Source organism: Toxotes jaculatrix, chromosome 6 (genome assembly GCF_017976425.1).
Source record: "Toxotes jaculatrix isolate fToxJac2 chromosome 6, fToxJac2.pri, whole genome shotgun sequence".
Lineage (NCBI taxonomy): Eukaryota > Metazoa > Chordata > Actinopteri > Toxotidae > Toxotes > Toxotes jaculatrix.
In genome coordinates, this window is record NC_054399.1 from 29,681,120 (window position 1) to 29,695,547 (window position 14,428).

Here is a 14,428-nt window from a genome sequence, read left to right on the forward strand (position 1 = left end):
ACGGGGCCAGTAGCAGCAGCAGCAGCAGCAGCATGGGCTTCACTCAACACAATGGCTGTGAAAGGTTGTAAAGGGGGACAGCAGGAGACATGTGGCGGTACCTTTAAACTGAGAAGGTGGGAAGAGTTGCTGAACCAGCTCCGACATGGTACCTGGGCCGACATTAGAGACACCCACAGAACAGTGTTAGGGATGTACCAGCATTATTTGCTCACTTCCAATCCAATTCAACAACAATAACCTCTGAAGGGGTGGACGTTGGCAGAATTGTTGCCTGGTAACAAGAGTGTCATAGGTTCAAATGCTCACAGGGCCTTTGTGTGCTGCTTCAATGCAATTTTGTGAGAATTCCTACATGTGCTATGGTTTTAAAGATAACTTGAAAAAAGCAGAGGGGTCTAACGAATATAAAGAGCTCATCACAGTCCCAAGTCCATTCTGAAATCAGCATAAGGCTAAAGCTATAACATTACATACAAACAGGGTCCACATCCAAACACTCTCTGGCTACATTAATTATAAGATTACAGATAATATCTGTAATATATAATATACTAAAATGGAAAAAAAACACTCCAGCATCAAATTTGCTTGGTTAACGTGAGGTGACAATTCAAATCTTGAGTGTGACACCAGTTCCAGCGACAAACCTGCTGGAGATGAGCAGAATGTTTGAAGAAACTGCATTTAAATTATGCAGAAACACGTCTTTCTGTGATAGGCCTGACAGTCAGTCAACAAACAGCCTCAGATACAACACAACAAGAGCCACAGACTCGAGCAACAAACAACATTAGCAACTTTACCTTAAAACGTGAGCACATCTTGTACGACACCTTGACAACCTGAGCGAGCCACCAAACCAAAGCGTGAAGCTAATGTCAGTTTGCAGGCCAAAGCACTAATTAGCTGTAGGACATTCTGCAGCTTAAAAACTTAACTCAAGTGTCAACATCAGTCAGTGTAGATGCTTAATGAAACTGTTGTCATTCTTCAACACTACTGCTGAGCTTGTAAGCTACAGTTAGCAGTGCATGTGTGGTCACATTGTCCCTCTCAGCTGTCAAAGACAGTTTTTTCTTGGCTGACAGGACTGGAACCTGATGTGGTCTCTGCTGTTCTAGTCCATCCTCCTCAAGGTTGTTCATTCTGAGAAGCTTCTTTGTTCACCACAGTTGTAAAGAGTGGTTATCTGAGTTTGTGTAGCCTTTCTGATTTTATGCATTGAACTGTTGCCACCCTAACTCTTCTTTATTTAGCAGATTCTGCGTCAGTGATGAAGCTACTTTTCTATCTCTCAGTTAACTAATCTTGATGTATTGATCTTCTGATGGTATGGTCACCTTTGTTCTGGTTGATTGAGCTTTGCATACAACTGATCCGGTTCCTGCAAAGCCTCTTAGACCTCCATGCTCTGCCCCCTTAGAAACCTTTAGTCCAGCCATGATTTGAAGCTGACAGAGCCTAGCTTGGCTTAGAAGAACAATTTGACTCCCGACACTTTCACTTAGTTCTGATGCCATTTTCCCACTATCACAGTGCTACTTAGTGAGCAATGACCTGCTAGAAACTTCGTCACATCTAGCTTGGAACTTCAGTGGAAGAGAAGCAACTCAAGGAAATCTTAATGAAATTTGCATAAATTTGGTTTCTTACCTAGAAATAGAGCGGAATCTTAAATATTCATTTTACCTGATGTTGACTGCTTGTGTTCATCCAATCAGACTCTGTGGCATGTACAAAGATGCTGATCAGGCCCAGTTAGCTCTGATTTTATATCCACTGGAACAGTGACTAAAGTGACCTCTGCATTTAGCTCTATGGGACTGACGTCAGTGAACAGGGTCAGAGACTGTGGTCGACAGTTCACATTTAATGACTGTGATGCCTGTGAATTAGTGTGAAGAACAAACAGAAGAGCAGCTCTTCCTCAGGTGACTGAGGATGTCAATGCAGAACTGTGTCAGACTGTGTCAGCAACAACAGTCCATCCACGCTTACATGCAGAGGGATGTTACAGTAGGACTGCAGAGCATAAACCCCTCATTACAAAGGTGAATGAACATCTGAGAGTTCAGTGATGCTAAAACCAAAGACACTGGTTTACAGAGACATGGAAACAGTGACTCAGACGAGTCATCTTTCATCATATTCTCCACAGTTGGGAAAGTGCATGTATGCTGTAGCCGTGGCCAAATGTTTTGAGACAAATATTAATCTTCACAAAGTCTGTTGCCTCAGTTTTTAGTCTGGGCATCCTTCGATTTGCCACAGCACCTCTTCAGCTGTCTGGCACTGAGAGAGTTACTTCACACATTGGGCAGGGATCAGGCAGCATCATGTCATTTAAGCACCTTGTTTCACAGCTGCTGAAACTAAGGAGAGAAGTCAGAACTTCTCTGCACAGCAATTTAAAAGCATTTAGACAGCAAGTCAAACGAATACAGGAGCGAGGAACAAACTCTTCGTGTCAGCCTCAATGTTCACAATTTGACAGGTGCAGAGGTGTCATTTTTTTTACAGAGAGGGTAACTGGGAATCTCCAGAGAGCTCCCAGTACACTGCCACTGGGAGCAGAGATGTATCCTAAGTTCTTAGCTGAGCTGTTAGTTGTAAAAACTCCAGTTCACGCCTCTGCCTAATACTTTTTAACTGCAGTGTAAGTGAACAACAGTTTGATTTGCTTAATGGCATCGACCTACTTGAGCCAGCCCACCCAGGATAATGTATTCTGTAAATGAAAATGTAGCACTGTGATTAAGAGCCAAAAGTTAAGTTAAAGTGGCCATCCAGGATACCATACTGCAAAAATAATAGTAATTATAAATGAGAGTTTTAACTGAGCGAACCCGTGATTTACATCCATAATTAGTTGGGGCCTTTGGAGGGTTGAACTGTTGAAGGAGTTATTTATTCACTTTCCAAAGCCACATTCTCACAGTGAACCAGGTGACCTTTCAGTCACAGAGCTAATTCAGGCAGCAGCACTCCCCTTTAACTGACTTCAAATGGCAGTAGACGACATCAGCATGTTGGTAAATGAGGGAGTATTGCAGTATTACATGGAATGAATCATTTCTGACTGTAGAGGAAATACATGCAGAGGGAAAGTGACAAAACAGAGGGTTTAGATTAACTTCATCTAATCTGGATTTGAATGAGAGCATGTATTTAGACAAGGTGCTGCGACTGTAGCATTCTTGAGTGAGTGAGAACATTGTATGACCAGTAACACAGCCAACCTCTGTCTGCAGAGGTGAACTTCACTTGTGTGTTGTTTGTGCAGATGACTACAAACCACATGTAGTGAACAAGGCAACTTGGAAGCTTTCCTGCAACAAGGCAGGTCGTCTCCGGTAAGAGAGCGAATTATGCTGTTTGCAATCTATCTGCAATAGCATGCCTGAAAATAATAATGTGAAGGAAACAAACAAAAAAAAGGCCATGATCAGCTGATAGAGGTGTGTGTGCAATATCTGGACTGCAAGCCTGAGTGAGAAGTGGAGAGGGAGGAAAAAGAAAGACACCTTGGGAAAATAATTGTGCTGATACTCATCAAAGAAATTAGCAGTGTGTGAATAGTGAAGAGAGGAAGAGTGGAGTAGCTTATTACGCCAGACAGGCAGAGGAAAATGTGTCCTGTGGTGGTTATAAATAGGAAAAGAAACTGTCAGCATATCCTGTGATATAATACTATACTATACTCCAACATCAGCAGCTTAACAACAGGAGAGAGGAGCCAATGAAAAACCAGGTTAAAGCAAAGTCCACATTAACTGATTTGGTCAAAGTAAACGAGGAGGACTTAACTAAGGTCTGTGTGAAGTAGATGAAGGAAATGTATTAGTTTGCTGACTGATGATGATGAATTTTCTGATTATACATGGATAACCTTTTTTTTTTCTCAACTGCAGGAACGTAACAACAGTAACCACTCAAATACTCCTGCACCTGCATCCAAATTAACAACCAATACTTTAACAAAGAAGAACACTTGTTGCATAAAACCAAAATGTCCACATCTTTACTGGTATTTTTTTGGGGAGCTAGAGTGTCTGGTAGAAATGAACAGCATAAGGGAAAAGTTAAACAGAAGAAAAAAGATAATAGGAATATGAAGGTTCCCAGTACAGTGCAGAAAACCAAAAACTAAACACTGTGATTCAAGATACAATATGGGCTTTGAACAGCTTGTGCTGGTCTCATGGCTAAGTGTGTTTCTTCTCGACAGTGTTTTCCTTAAGTGCTGTCCACCTTATCGAGGTTGGTACTTAGGATATATGGTTACAGGCTGCATAGATGACAGGTTTGGGTGCAACACGCATCAGCAACACACAAAGCATCACATCCCTTGACATACACGGAAGCAAATGTGGTAAAATTGAAGGGGTGTGGCCTATCTTGTGGTTCGCCCTCTAGTTGCCCTTTAGAGCTAGGGCTGGGTTCATGTCAAGCTGAGGGGGAAAAATGAAAGTAATGGACAAACAGACTTTGCCCCTACGATGGTCCTGTGAGGTGAACTAGATTCACATGGCCACATAAACATGAAAGACCATCCCTAACAGAACCAATGTTTTTTTTTCATGTTCCATGTCCCACAATCCCTTTCATCATTGGCCTTCCAAACTGTTCATAAACATGACAGAGTTGGCCCCATATTTACCATTTTATTGGCACACACACACACAAACACATACATACAAAGGACCGAGCCCCAGTGGCAGTGAAGGAATGGCAGGAAGGGGGATTTGATTACCTTTGCCTCCTGTCCCCTGGCCTCCAGGTTTATTGTAGAGGTAGATATCACCGTCAGCCAAGTCACTGCTCAAATGAAAATAGTGCTGCAGACAGAGAGGGAGAGCAAATCAGGCCCCCCCTGGAAGCTCAGACCACAGCAGTCAGCATTTATTTCGTACATCACAATGAGACTTGTCAAAGATGATTTCAGTCTCTGCCACAGTTTGGCAGAGATGGGAGCCTCCCATATCTTAGAATTGATTCATTTTTAATCCAGATCACTTTAAACAGAGCTGTTTGTAACTGTCATCTATCAGCGCAGGGAGGCATTTCTGGTTTGCAGGCAGCAATGACTTTTTATTTTTATGAGTCAACAAATCACTCAAAAGTAGCTGAAGGACTTGGAAAAGTTAGACTGACTGTTTACTCTGGTTTTTAATTACTCAGATTTTTCACCCCTGCTAAGACACTGTGCAAGCAGCAATAGCTTCTGGGATTAGAAGTGAGTTAGAGGTGTCACTGATCCTCTTGCGATGAGTGATTAGATACCTCTTGAACATATATGCCACAGATTTTGCTACGTTTTCTTTTCCTTTACAAAAATCTTGGATCTTAAAAACAGTTCATAAGTGATAGTTGTTGCCTGGGTACGGGAGGCCTGCTGGGTAGGTGGGTTTATTAGAGACAGGGAGAGCACTAGCTTATAGCTTAGATTAGTAAAAACAAAGCTTATTGTTTCCATTTTCGTTTACGTATGGCTAAAACAAAGTAAAGTTACGAAGATAGTAAAGTTACGGCTGGCAAACAGTAACAAGATACATCACACATGTATGCTCAGCACATCTGTCATGTTCTGACAGAAGCCAGCCTGGATTGTACCTTGAAATGGTGTGCTGTGTTGCTGTCGGTGTATTTGGGCACATGAAGGAAGATGAGGAGGTTCTGCCTGAGGTAGTGAGCCACAGCAGGCAGCCAGGGAAGACAGTACTGTGGGAGGCTGAAGTTCATGACCTCAGTGGCTGGAGATCCTGATGGCTGGATGAACTGACCAGACAAAATTTGGTTAAGGCTTCAATCCAAACAAACTGTCACAAGCAGGAGCACAAGTGGGAATAAAAACCCCTACTCTGGTAGGGTAAGCAATTTACTCCCTGAACTACACACTGAATTTGGAAGATTTAGCCATGTTTAAAAAAATATTACTGTGTTTACCTCCACATCAGCTGGTGTCAGCTTGCAGTTCCTCACGAGCATGACAGTGATGATGTCCAAGGTGGTCTCATCAAGGCGTTTCCTCAGAACCTTGACGAGCTCGTCTGTGATCTCTGGACCTGAACAACAAGTGCAAAATTATCCCTGTGTCACCCTCATGCTGCAAATACACAAATCTTGACTAAAGGTCACCTTCCTGATATGTTATAGAGCTCTCAACTACATCTCCCAGGCTTCCTCGGCAGCATTTGAAGATAACTTAGTCGTCATCATATGACCTAAATATGATGTGACAATTTCAAGTGAACAAACTCCATCTACTGAGACAGACCATGACCTGTGGATGAAAGCTCTGGGAAGAAGTTAGTTCAGTTAATCAAGTCAAGAATGAACTTTCATGCTCGATTATGAAAAACTGTTTTAAAAATTCTTTCAGTTCACCACTGTGTCGTTCAGTGACAGGGAGAATCTGATAAGTGTTTACATGAATGATTTATTAATGCTTCAGTATTAAGTGCTGTGCGCTCTTCAGTATTTTCCTCTGCTGACTAAAGAGACCTTGGCGATGTACTTTACAAAAACACACACGTACACAGTTCAAGGAGGGTTTCAATATAGCTGTCCAGTCATGTTGCAAAATACAGATGGTGAAATTCAGACCACAGTGAGTGGAAGCAGAAGAGGACGGATCTGAAATATTCCCAGTGCAACAGTGCCATCAAGACATCCACAGGAGGAACACCACCCTCCTGCAGCAAACCTTTATACCAGGGCGGGGTGCTCAACTTCTTTATAAGATAGTAATTTTATTTAGGTTGAGGTGTGGACAGATGTGCGAATGTCACACACGGTTACTGACCCAGGTACAGGTACAGGTGTTGGCAGCTGCAGCTGCAGTATAAGCACAAAGGTTTAGTTCTCATATTGCAGTTTACAGTTTCCCTTTGTTTGACATCTTGCTACTAGCAATAGTGATAACATTAGCATGTCAGTGACTGTCAGTGGCAGGTTGCTTTCATGGTGATGACATGAGGCTTCTTGTGTTTGGGAATTGAGTGAACACACACACACACACACACACACACACACACACACACACACACACACACACACACACACACACACACACACACACACACACACACACACACACACACACACACAGAAAGTGAAAATGGCTTGAAGACTCCTTCAAACTTATTATCTATGGAGGGAGCAGCCTTACGCCTACAAGACTATGATGAGGGACTGGAAGGACCAAATGAGTAATCAGTCTGTCTGATCCTATTAACTATTTACTACTGCTATTTATGAGCCAGGCAACCTGCCTGAAAACAGAACTACACCCATGGTTTACAACTTACATTTATTGTTATTCATTTGGAAAGCTAATGAAATTAATCCCATGCTGCATGGATATATGATGTGTTAACTACATTGGAAACTATGTGTACAGTACTGTGTAAACATTTTAGTCACTTTAGATGTTTAGGTTCTTATCCATCATACAGTCCACATCAGGGAGGTGTCTGATTGGTCCCAGATTCATTCTGCAGTGAGTCATAAAGAACTACCTATCAGAGACAAGAGGAAGAGAGTCCTGCAACAGGTGCAGGTTGACTTCCATCCAGCTCCAAAATGCCTCATCCCATAACAACACGAGCAGCACGATTAGCCAAAGGCATTTAGGGAGTTACTGAGAATCGTTGTCATTTATGCATGAGCTGCCTCACTCTTCCTGCTCCCTCTTCTCCACTTCTCCAGCCTTAGACAGCAGGGACTCAGCAGTGTTTGCTCACAAATTATCGACAGACAGAGGCTGATCATGTTAATACCAAGGCGAAATGTCAGTCTGTGAATTAACCACATTCAGAGCTATGGTAAATCTATTGTTTAACTGATCTACTACTACAATCTGAGCCATTTCACCATTTCAGTTTAGCATGTTAGCATGCTGAGTGAAATCTGATAAATGACTGAAAACAGGAATTGAATTTTTCTTCAGATAAAATCAGAGTGAGATTTCCTCCACATTTAATTGTTAATCCAGTTCTATTATCAAATTATATCAAATATCAAATAAAAATAATATCAAATTATACTTAAAAATATTCAGTCGTACTGACAAAACTCAGTTAAGTCAAAGTACTGAGTGCACTTGTTACAGCTGCTGTGTATCTCGGTGCCTCAGAGAAGGTTTCAGCCTTTCTGTTGGCTGCTCTGCTTTGTGTGTTTAAATCATTCATAGCACACTCGGTGTTCCCCTACACACAACCAAAACTGCAGGTGAACACACACATACTTCAATCACGCCACATTCTTATTGATTGGTTGTAAAAACAGGTAGGACCATTAGGCACAGCTCTGAAGTGGAAAGGATTTGTAATAGAAAGCCACAAGGCTCAGTTCTGAGTCTTCTTCTGCTCAGTCTTGATATGTTACCACTAAAGGTTGGACATCCCCAGTGACAATGGTAAGTTCTGTTGCTACATCAATGGCAGTTAACTTTGTACACTATAATACAACTATAATACCACTGGGTCTGGTCTAACAAACAACTAAAACAGAGTTTTAGGCCTTTCCACTGCTGCAGTGTACTCTGCTGCTTTCAGGTCTCCCCAAAAAGTCGATAAACCAGTTCAACTTTGCCAGAGTTTGAACTGGAACAAAGAAAACAGATTCATATTACTTTAGTTCTCAAAGCTCAAGCAAAGACCTGAGGGGACACTGCTTTCTGCAAAATAACTTGGAGACCTACAGGAATAGTTGGGTTTGTTTTGGATTTGTGATCACTACCCCAACAGCCATTTCATCACAAACACCTTTAGCCGATTTTAAAATCTGAAATCATTATCTGTCCTTGATGTTTCCCAGCTCTTACCTGCATGTCCCACTCCATGTACCAGCAGCAGGATGTGCTTGTCTACTTGTCCAACTGGCCGTGAGCCCTCCAGAGAAGACCTTGAACCCTGAGGAAAGAAACACCAAAGAGAGCAGCAATTTGGCACCAGGAACTAATCCAGATGATTACACAGACCTGGCATCAACCTCACTGTGACTGGCTGACCACAGTTTAATCTCCACTTCAGTGCATTGGATAAGCTGCAGAGAAGTACAGGGGTCTGGAATCACAATCACCAAATGAAAACTTGCCATAACCTGTTTGGCTCCAGGCAACTTCGGAAAGTTTTTATATCTAAAAGAAAAAAATGTATAAAGGTACTGAAAATCTGTTTTATTAAGCAAGACACTATTATGTATCATCTGGGTCAAGCTTTCAAGGCACAGTAAACTCAATGCTGTGAATTTGTACCTGAACAGGTGCTAATTATGTTTCCTGTCTTGTCGTTAACTGTTTAACAATAACTGTTTTATTGTTTTTATGTGTATCTTACATATTCACTGTAGAAACGGAAGAAACACGATTCTAAATCCCATTTTCACTTACCATAAGGTCCTCAGAAACCAGGGGCTCTTGACTCCTGATCAGCCCAATGGAGCGAGTCATGTGGAGGTTTCCATCCATGTCAGAGTACTTCCCTGTTAGTGACGTTTCACAGAGTCTGGAAAGACGAACACAAGGAACAGGTAAGGAACTAGGAGTGGAGCTGCTAATAGCCCACTGCAATGTTTACAGCCACAAACTAACACATACAGTATTAAACAGCAGAGGGCTGATGTATGTTGCTGCTGCAGCTGCTGGCATACAGACGCAGTGTCGATGTCTGTCTCCCTGCTGTAGTTTTGTGCTTTCTCTCCTCTCTTCTCTTCTGCTGCAGGTTCATCTGCCCTCAGAGTTGTAAGGTCTGGATCTGCTGCTGTGGGCCATCACTATCATTAGTCCTATTATTAGTCTTATTATCAGCAGCTGTGCTATTGTTCTTATTAGTCTTAGTACTAGTCCTATAATTGTCTGCTTCTTTTCATTATTACTATGTGAAACTTGCACTGTGCTATATTCTTTCTTCCTGCTCTCTTGTTCCTGTCTCGCTATCTCTCTCTCTATCTCCATATATCTCTCTCACTCTCACTCATTCACCCACCGACCCACGTGGTCGAGGCAGATGGCCGCCCACCCCTGAGCCAGGTTCTGTTCAGTTTCTACCTGTTAGAGGGAGTTTTTCCTCTGCACTGTCATCAAGCTCTTGTTCGTGGGGGAAAATGTTGGATCTCTGTAGATAATATTATAAAGAATATGGTCTAAACCTGCTCTGTATGAAAAGCACTTTCAATCTCACAGTTAACATTGTGATGTGAAAGCCATCACCATCTGGCTCGGGGGGCATCACCGAATGACATTTACTCAGCAGTGTAGTGTTTGACAGCAGCTCAATTTCCAGCAAGCCCGATTTCCTTTCTACTAGACTGCTGCCTTAAAAACATCTATGGGTGGATTTTCTTTCTCCCAGCAGACTGATGGAAAAAAATCTCCCTAAAACTCAGTTACAGGTGAGCTGAGTTCCTCCTCCCAGAGCTCTTGGATGTGAAGGAGGGTTTATAAGATATTTTGTAAGTGAATTTTAGGGATGAAAATACCGTGATAGACCTTGAATAAAAATGTAAACCTGAGTAGAGACTGAAATCCGGCGAAGAAGTAAAGAAACAAAGACTGAAAAGCGATGGGAAAGTCTAACCTGAGGTAGAAGACTGATTTTGTTGTACGCTCCTGGTAGACAAACATGTTCTTTCTGTTGACCACGCAGAAAGAGTTCAGCACAGAGCGCAGGGCCTGGATGGCTATGACAGGAAGACAAAAAAAAGAGAAAATAACATATTGTGATGTTTGCCAAATAAATCTATTCATTTTAAAAACGTGATCATCACTGTATTAGAGAGAAATGGTCCCATCTCTGCTCTAAAGACACAATAAACTGAGAAGTGAGGATCTAAAAACAAGCGATGTAGCTAGTAGCTGCTTGGAGATTCTTTGTGGCACATAATCACTGTAAAAGCTTTGTAAGAGAAGCACAATTACACGCTAAGCTAATCGGTGTAAGCACACTCCTCACTGCTGTCCTCTACCTGCTGACAGCAGCAGCTACACAGAGAGGAAGTGGACTTGAATTGTTCACCCTTTTGCCCATATCCTTCTTGTTTGGGCCAGAGATCAGTCACAGGCTCACTTGTCTTATAATCAGAGTTTAGGCTACACTTTATTTTGCAGGTCATGCGGTTTCCTAATTAATTGCACCAACACTAATAATTTTAGTTACTAAATTGCAACTTATTTCTCACAGCACCTCAAAATAGTTGCTGAATATCAGTTTAGATGTAAATGATAAATGTGGAAATGTCTCCAGACAAGCAAAGAACTGCTAACAAGGAGAATGCTACCCTGCCTTAAACAGAACAGAAATTATGATTGATTCCATGTGACTATAGAGATGGCTGTCTTATAACAATGGAGTACAGTGTGTGTGATGCTGGAGGGTTTTGAGGGGTTGTCTCAGTTGTCTCGGTCTATATAGGCAGTTGATTGGTCAAACTGTGTGCTCTTGATTGGTTGGAACAAAAACCTGCAGCCACATGGCCCTGCTCCTCGTGGAGCAGGTTTGACACCTCTGGTCAGGAGCATCACAGCATCTCTGAATTAACAAAAGCTGAATGCAGTCACACTCTCTGTGCACCAGGTAGATTAAAAGAGGCCGTCATTCATTACCCAGTAAGCTCTATTTCAGATCTACCACTCACCCCTGGACACCCCCATGTTGGGTCCCATCTTGAGACGTGGGTGGATGTGGATGATCGTGCTCCACACCACGTCGCAGGCAAAATGTCCAGGGATGAACTGCATGGTAGCTGCCAGGTAGTCTCTGGCCTGGTAGCTTTCCTCTGCGTTGTAATCTGTGTGGTCAGGGTAAGGAAAAAACAAAACATATAAGCGTGAGGGAACATATCAGAAAAGAAATGAAAGGGAGTGGACAAACAAAACCAAAACTACGTCCTCGTCCTCTGACTGACCATCTGAGGTGTTGAGCCTCTGCCTGTAGAGAGACTCGTTCTTCCAGATGTCTTCCTCACTCTCAGCCACCAGCAGAGAGTTACACAGATGGCTGTCGTGGAGGTCCTGCAGCAGCATGCGCTACACATGCACACACATATACAACAGACAGTGAGCAGCAAGCATCTATTTACAGTTTGCAAAGTTTTGTGGGACACAGACAAAGGCTGAAATCTGATAAAAAACAACTTACACAAGTCTCTTCATCTTGCAAATCATTTTAAATTAAATCTCATCATATGCATTCTTTTCTGAAACGTAGTTTTTAAAGTAAAGTTTTAGTGAAGTGAAGCAGTTTGTCGAGCGCTGCAGCAGCCACCTGGTTGACTATTCTGCAGATCTCTCCAATCTTCCTGACCACCATTTGATGCAGTAGTAAGTATTCAGGCAGCTCCTGCTCTTCCTCCTTCTTCTCCAACTCCTCAGAACTGACCTCTTTTCCTTCAGTGAAGCACCTGCAAAAAAAAAAAACTTATGAAACAATCTGATCACAGCCATGATCAGGCACCTGAACACAGCTCTGAAAATTACAGACTAGTTTGTCTGACCTGGAATGGGAGTAGACCTTCACTCGGTCCTGGTGGATCTTAACAATGAGCCAGAAGTCCGGCATCAGTGGCGACTGACACTCCTGTTCATCCAAGGTGGGGCTCTCACACTCAGAGTCGCTACTGCCGCCATCATAACCTTCACACACATAGAGACCGACCAACAAAAAGGCAGCATTAAGATAACATCATTATCATTTTACACTGTTAACACCAACACAAAAGTGGAGTGCTACAGCAACAAACCAAAAGGGTCACAACAAGTAGGCCAACTACAGAGTTGCTTCTAGGTGCCCAACAGCAATACACAAAGACCCTGCCAACGTGAACTGCCACTACCACAACACAAAATAAACACCAAGTGGTCTTCAACCACTTTCACAAGGTACTATGGACTTCACTGCTTGTTTAGAGCTTTTTCTACCTCCATTGACTTTATTCTAATCCTGTCCTGTGTATTTTCATAGAATCCACAAGATGGTGCTGTTTATCAGAGCCAGATTGAATCTGTGTGGCAGGAGCTGCATGGTGCTGCGTTTCAGCTGAGCTGCTTAGTTCAAGCTTCAAAAAAAGTTTAGTAAAATGTACTCTTATAGATTTAGAAGAAGAGTTTAAGATAAATCCTCGCAGCTTGATTGTATGATGTCTGGTTATGTGCTTTTACATGGGTATGGTTGTTTGGTCAGAGGTGTTTTGAATGCTGGGGTCATCCCGTGTTGTATATGTAGCTAACTAACAAATTGAGAATGACTTCCCACCTCTTCATTCTTCAAACCCCGATTTTCAATGGCCAACCGACTCTCAGCTCCGTACAGCACTTACCCTGCATGTCTGAGTCCAGACTGCCCTGGCTGGAGACGACACTCTGGACTCGACTTGGCCTGAGTTTGCCGAAGCCTGAGGAAAGACAGTGAGGAGATTCAGTGTCAGCAGGATCACAGTGACAAATGAAAGCCTGGAACAAGAGCAGAGCTCTGCCAGATCACACAAAGGCATCCTCCTGCATTATCTCGACACAATAACACACCAGACAGTAATCAACTAATGTAAAAACCAGTGCTGAGTGTTAAATGTCAGCACCGCCTGGTTTCTGTGTTAGTTGCCATCTTTTAATAAACAATTCCATATGTTCCCACAACCTCCTGTTACGGTTTTTCTGAGCCCAAAATGACTCTTTAAATAGCCTGATTTGTTTTGATTCACTTTACAGTGGCATGAAACAGAGAAAAGCAAAAAATTCTCCCACTGGAGAAGCTGGAAGAGACCATTTGACATTTTCTGCTTAATAAATGACTTTTAAAACTTTGAATGACAATTAAATCAATTATCAAAATTGTTGTTTCATTTTCCTCTGTGCGACTCTGCAGTTAAAAGTTGCTACAGAGCCTGAGCACATGAAAACATGCTACAGGTATTAAGACACACTTATTTTAATTGTAGTAGAAAACGAGTTGTTATTGACTGCATGGGTCTAAGTGCACGGGGGACGCACAGGTAGACTCACTGTGAGAGGCTGACTGTGTTGACTCAGCCAGGCTGATGCTGGACGGTGTCTTGGGGGGTGAGGAGGGCTCAGTGCAGCGATCAGTCTGGGGCTGGGGGTTACCGGGCTGACCTCGGTCCCCCACCGTGCTAACTGAGCTCTGATCGACAGCATCGTCTGTCTCGGGTTTCAACGTCGTGACTGGCTCACTGGCATCTGCAGCTGTGTCACTGGGAGCGTCAGCAGAGACGCTGATGGACGTCTTGTCTTCACTCTGCAGTTGGACAGAGGTCCAGTGAAAATAAAATGTCAGCAAAAGGCACACAGTGGCACAAAGTGGTGGGTCAGCTCTGGAAATGGCATCCAAAAAACACTCGGGCAAAGTCTGGCACAGCAAACACACACTCAAGGATCATGAAGATTATTGTCACTGAATAAAATCACAGA

General features: G+C 42.7%; 1 protein-coding gene across 1 annotated transcript in view; it reads right to left on the reverse strand.

Annotated features, from left to right (window-relative positions):
• szt2 (SZT2 subunit of KICSTOR complex) overlaps positions 1-14,428 on the reverse strand; it is an 89,340-nt gene that overhangs the window by 48,077 nt on the left and 26,835 nt on the right. The window contains exons 38-50 of the mRNA XM_041039684.1: positions 14,003-14,255; positions 13,321-13,395; positions 12,499-12,637; positions 12,270-12,405; positions 11,911-12,031; positions 11,641-11,793; positions 10,584-10,686; positions 9,398-9,512; positions 8,831-8,918; positions 5,950-6,068; positions 5,617-5,781; positions 4,757-4,841; positions 102-152 (exon numbers count right to left, since the gene is read on the reverse strand). Of these exons, the coding sequence (XP_040895618.1) occupies positions 102-152; positions 4,757-4,841; positions 5,617-5,781; positions 5,950-6,068; positions 8,831-8,918; positions 9,398-9,512; positions 10,584-10,686; positions 11,641-11,793; positions 11,911-12,031; positions 12,270-12,405; positions 12,499-12,637; positions 13,321-13,395; positions 14,003-14,255 (1,603 nt within the window). The remainder of the gene's footprint in view (positions 1-101; positions 153-4,756; positions 4,842-5,616; positions 5,782-5,949; positions 6,069-8,830; positions 8,919-9,397; positions 9,513-10,583; positions 10,687-11,640; positions 11,794-11,910; positions 12,032-12,269; positions 12,406-12,498; positions 12,638-13,320; positions 13,396-14,002; positions 14,256-14,428) is intronic.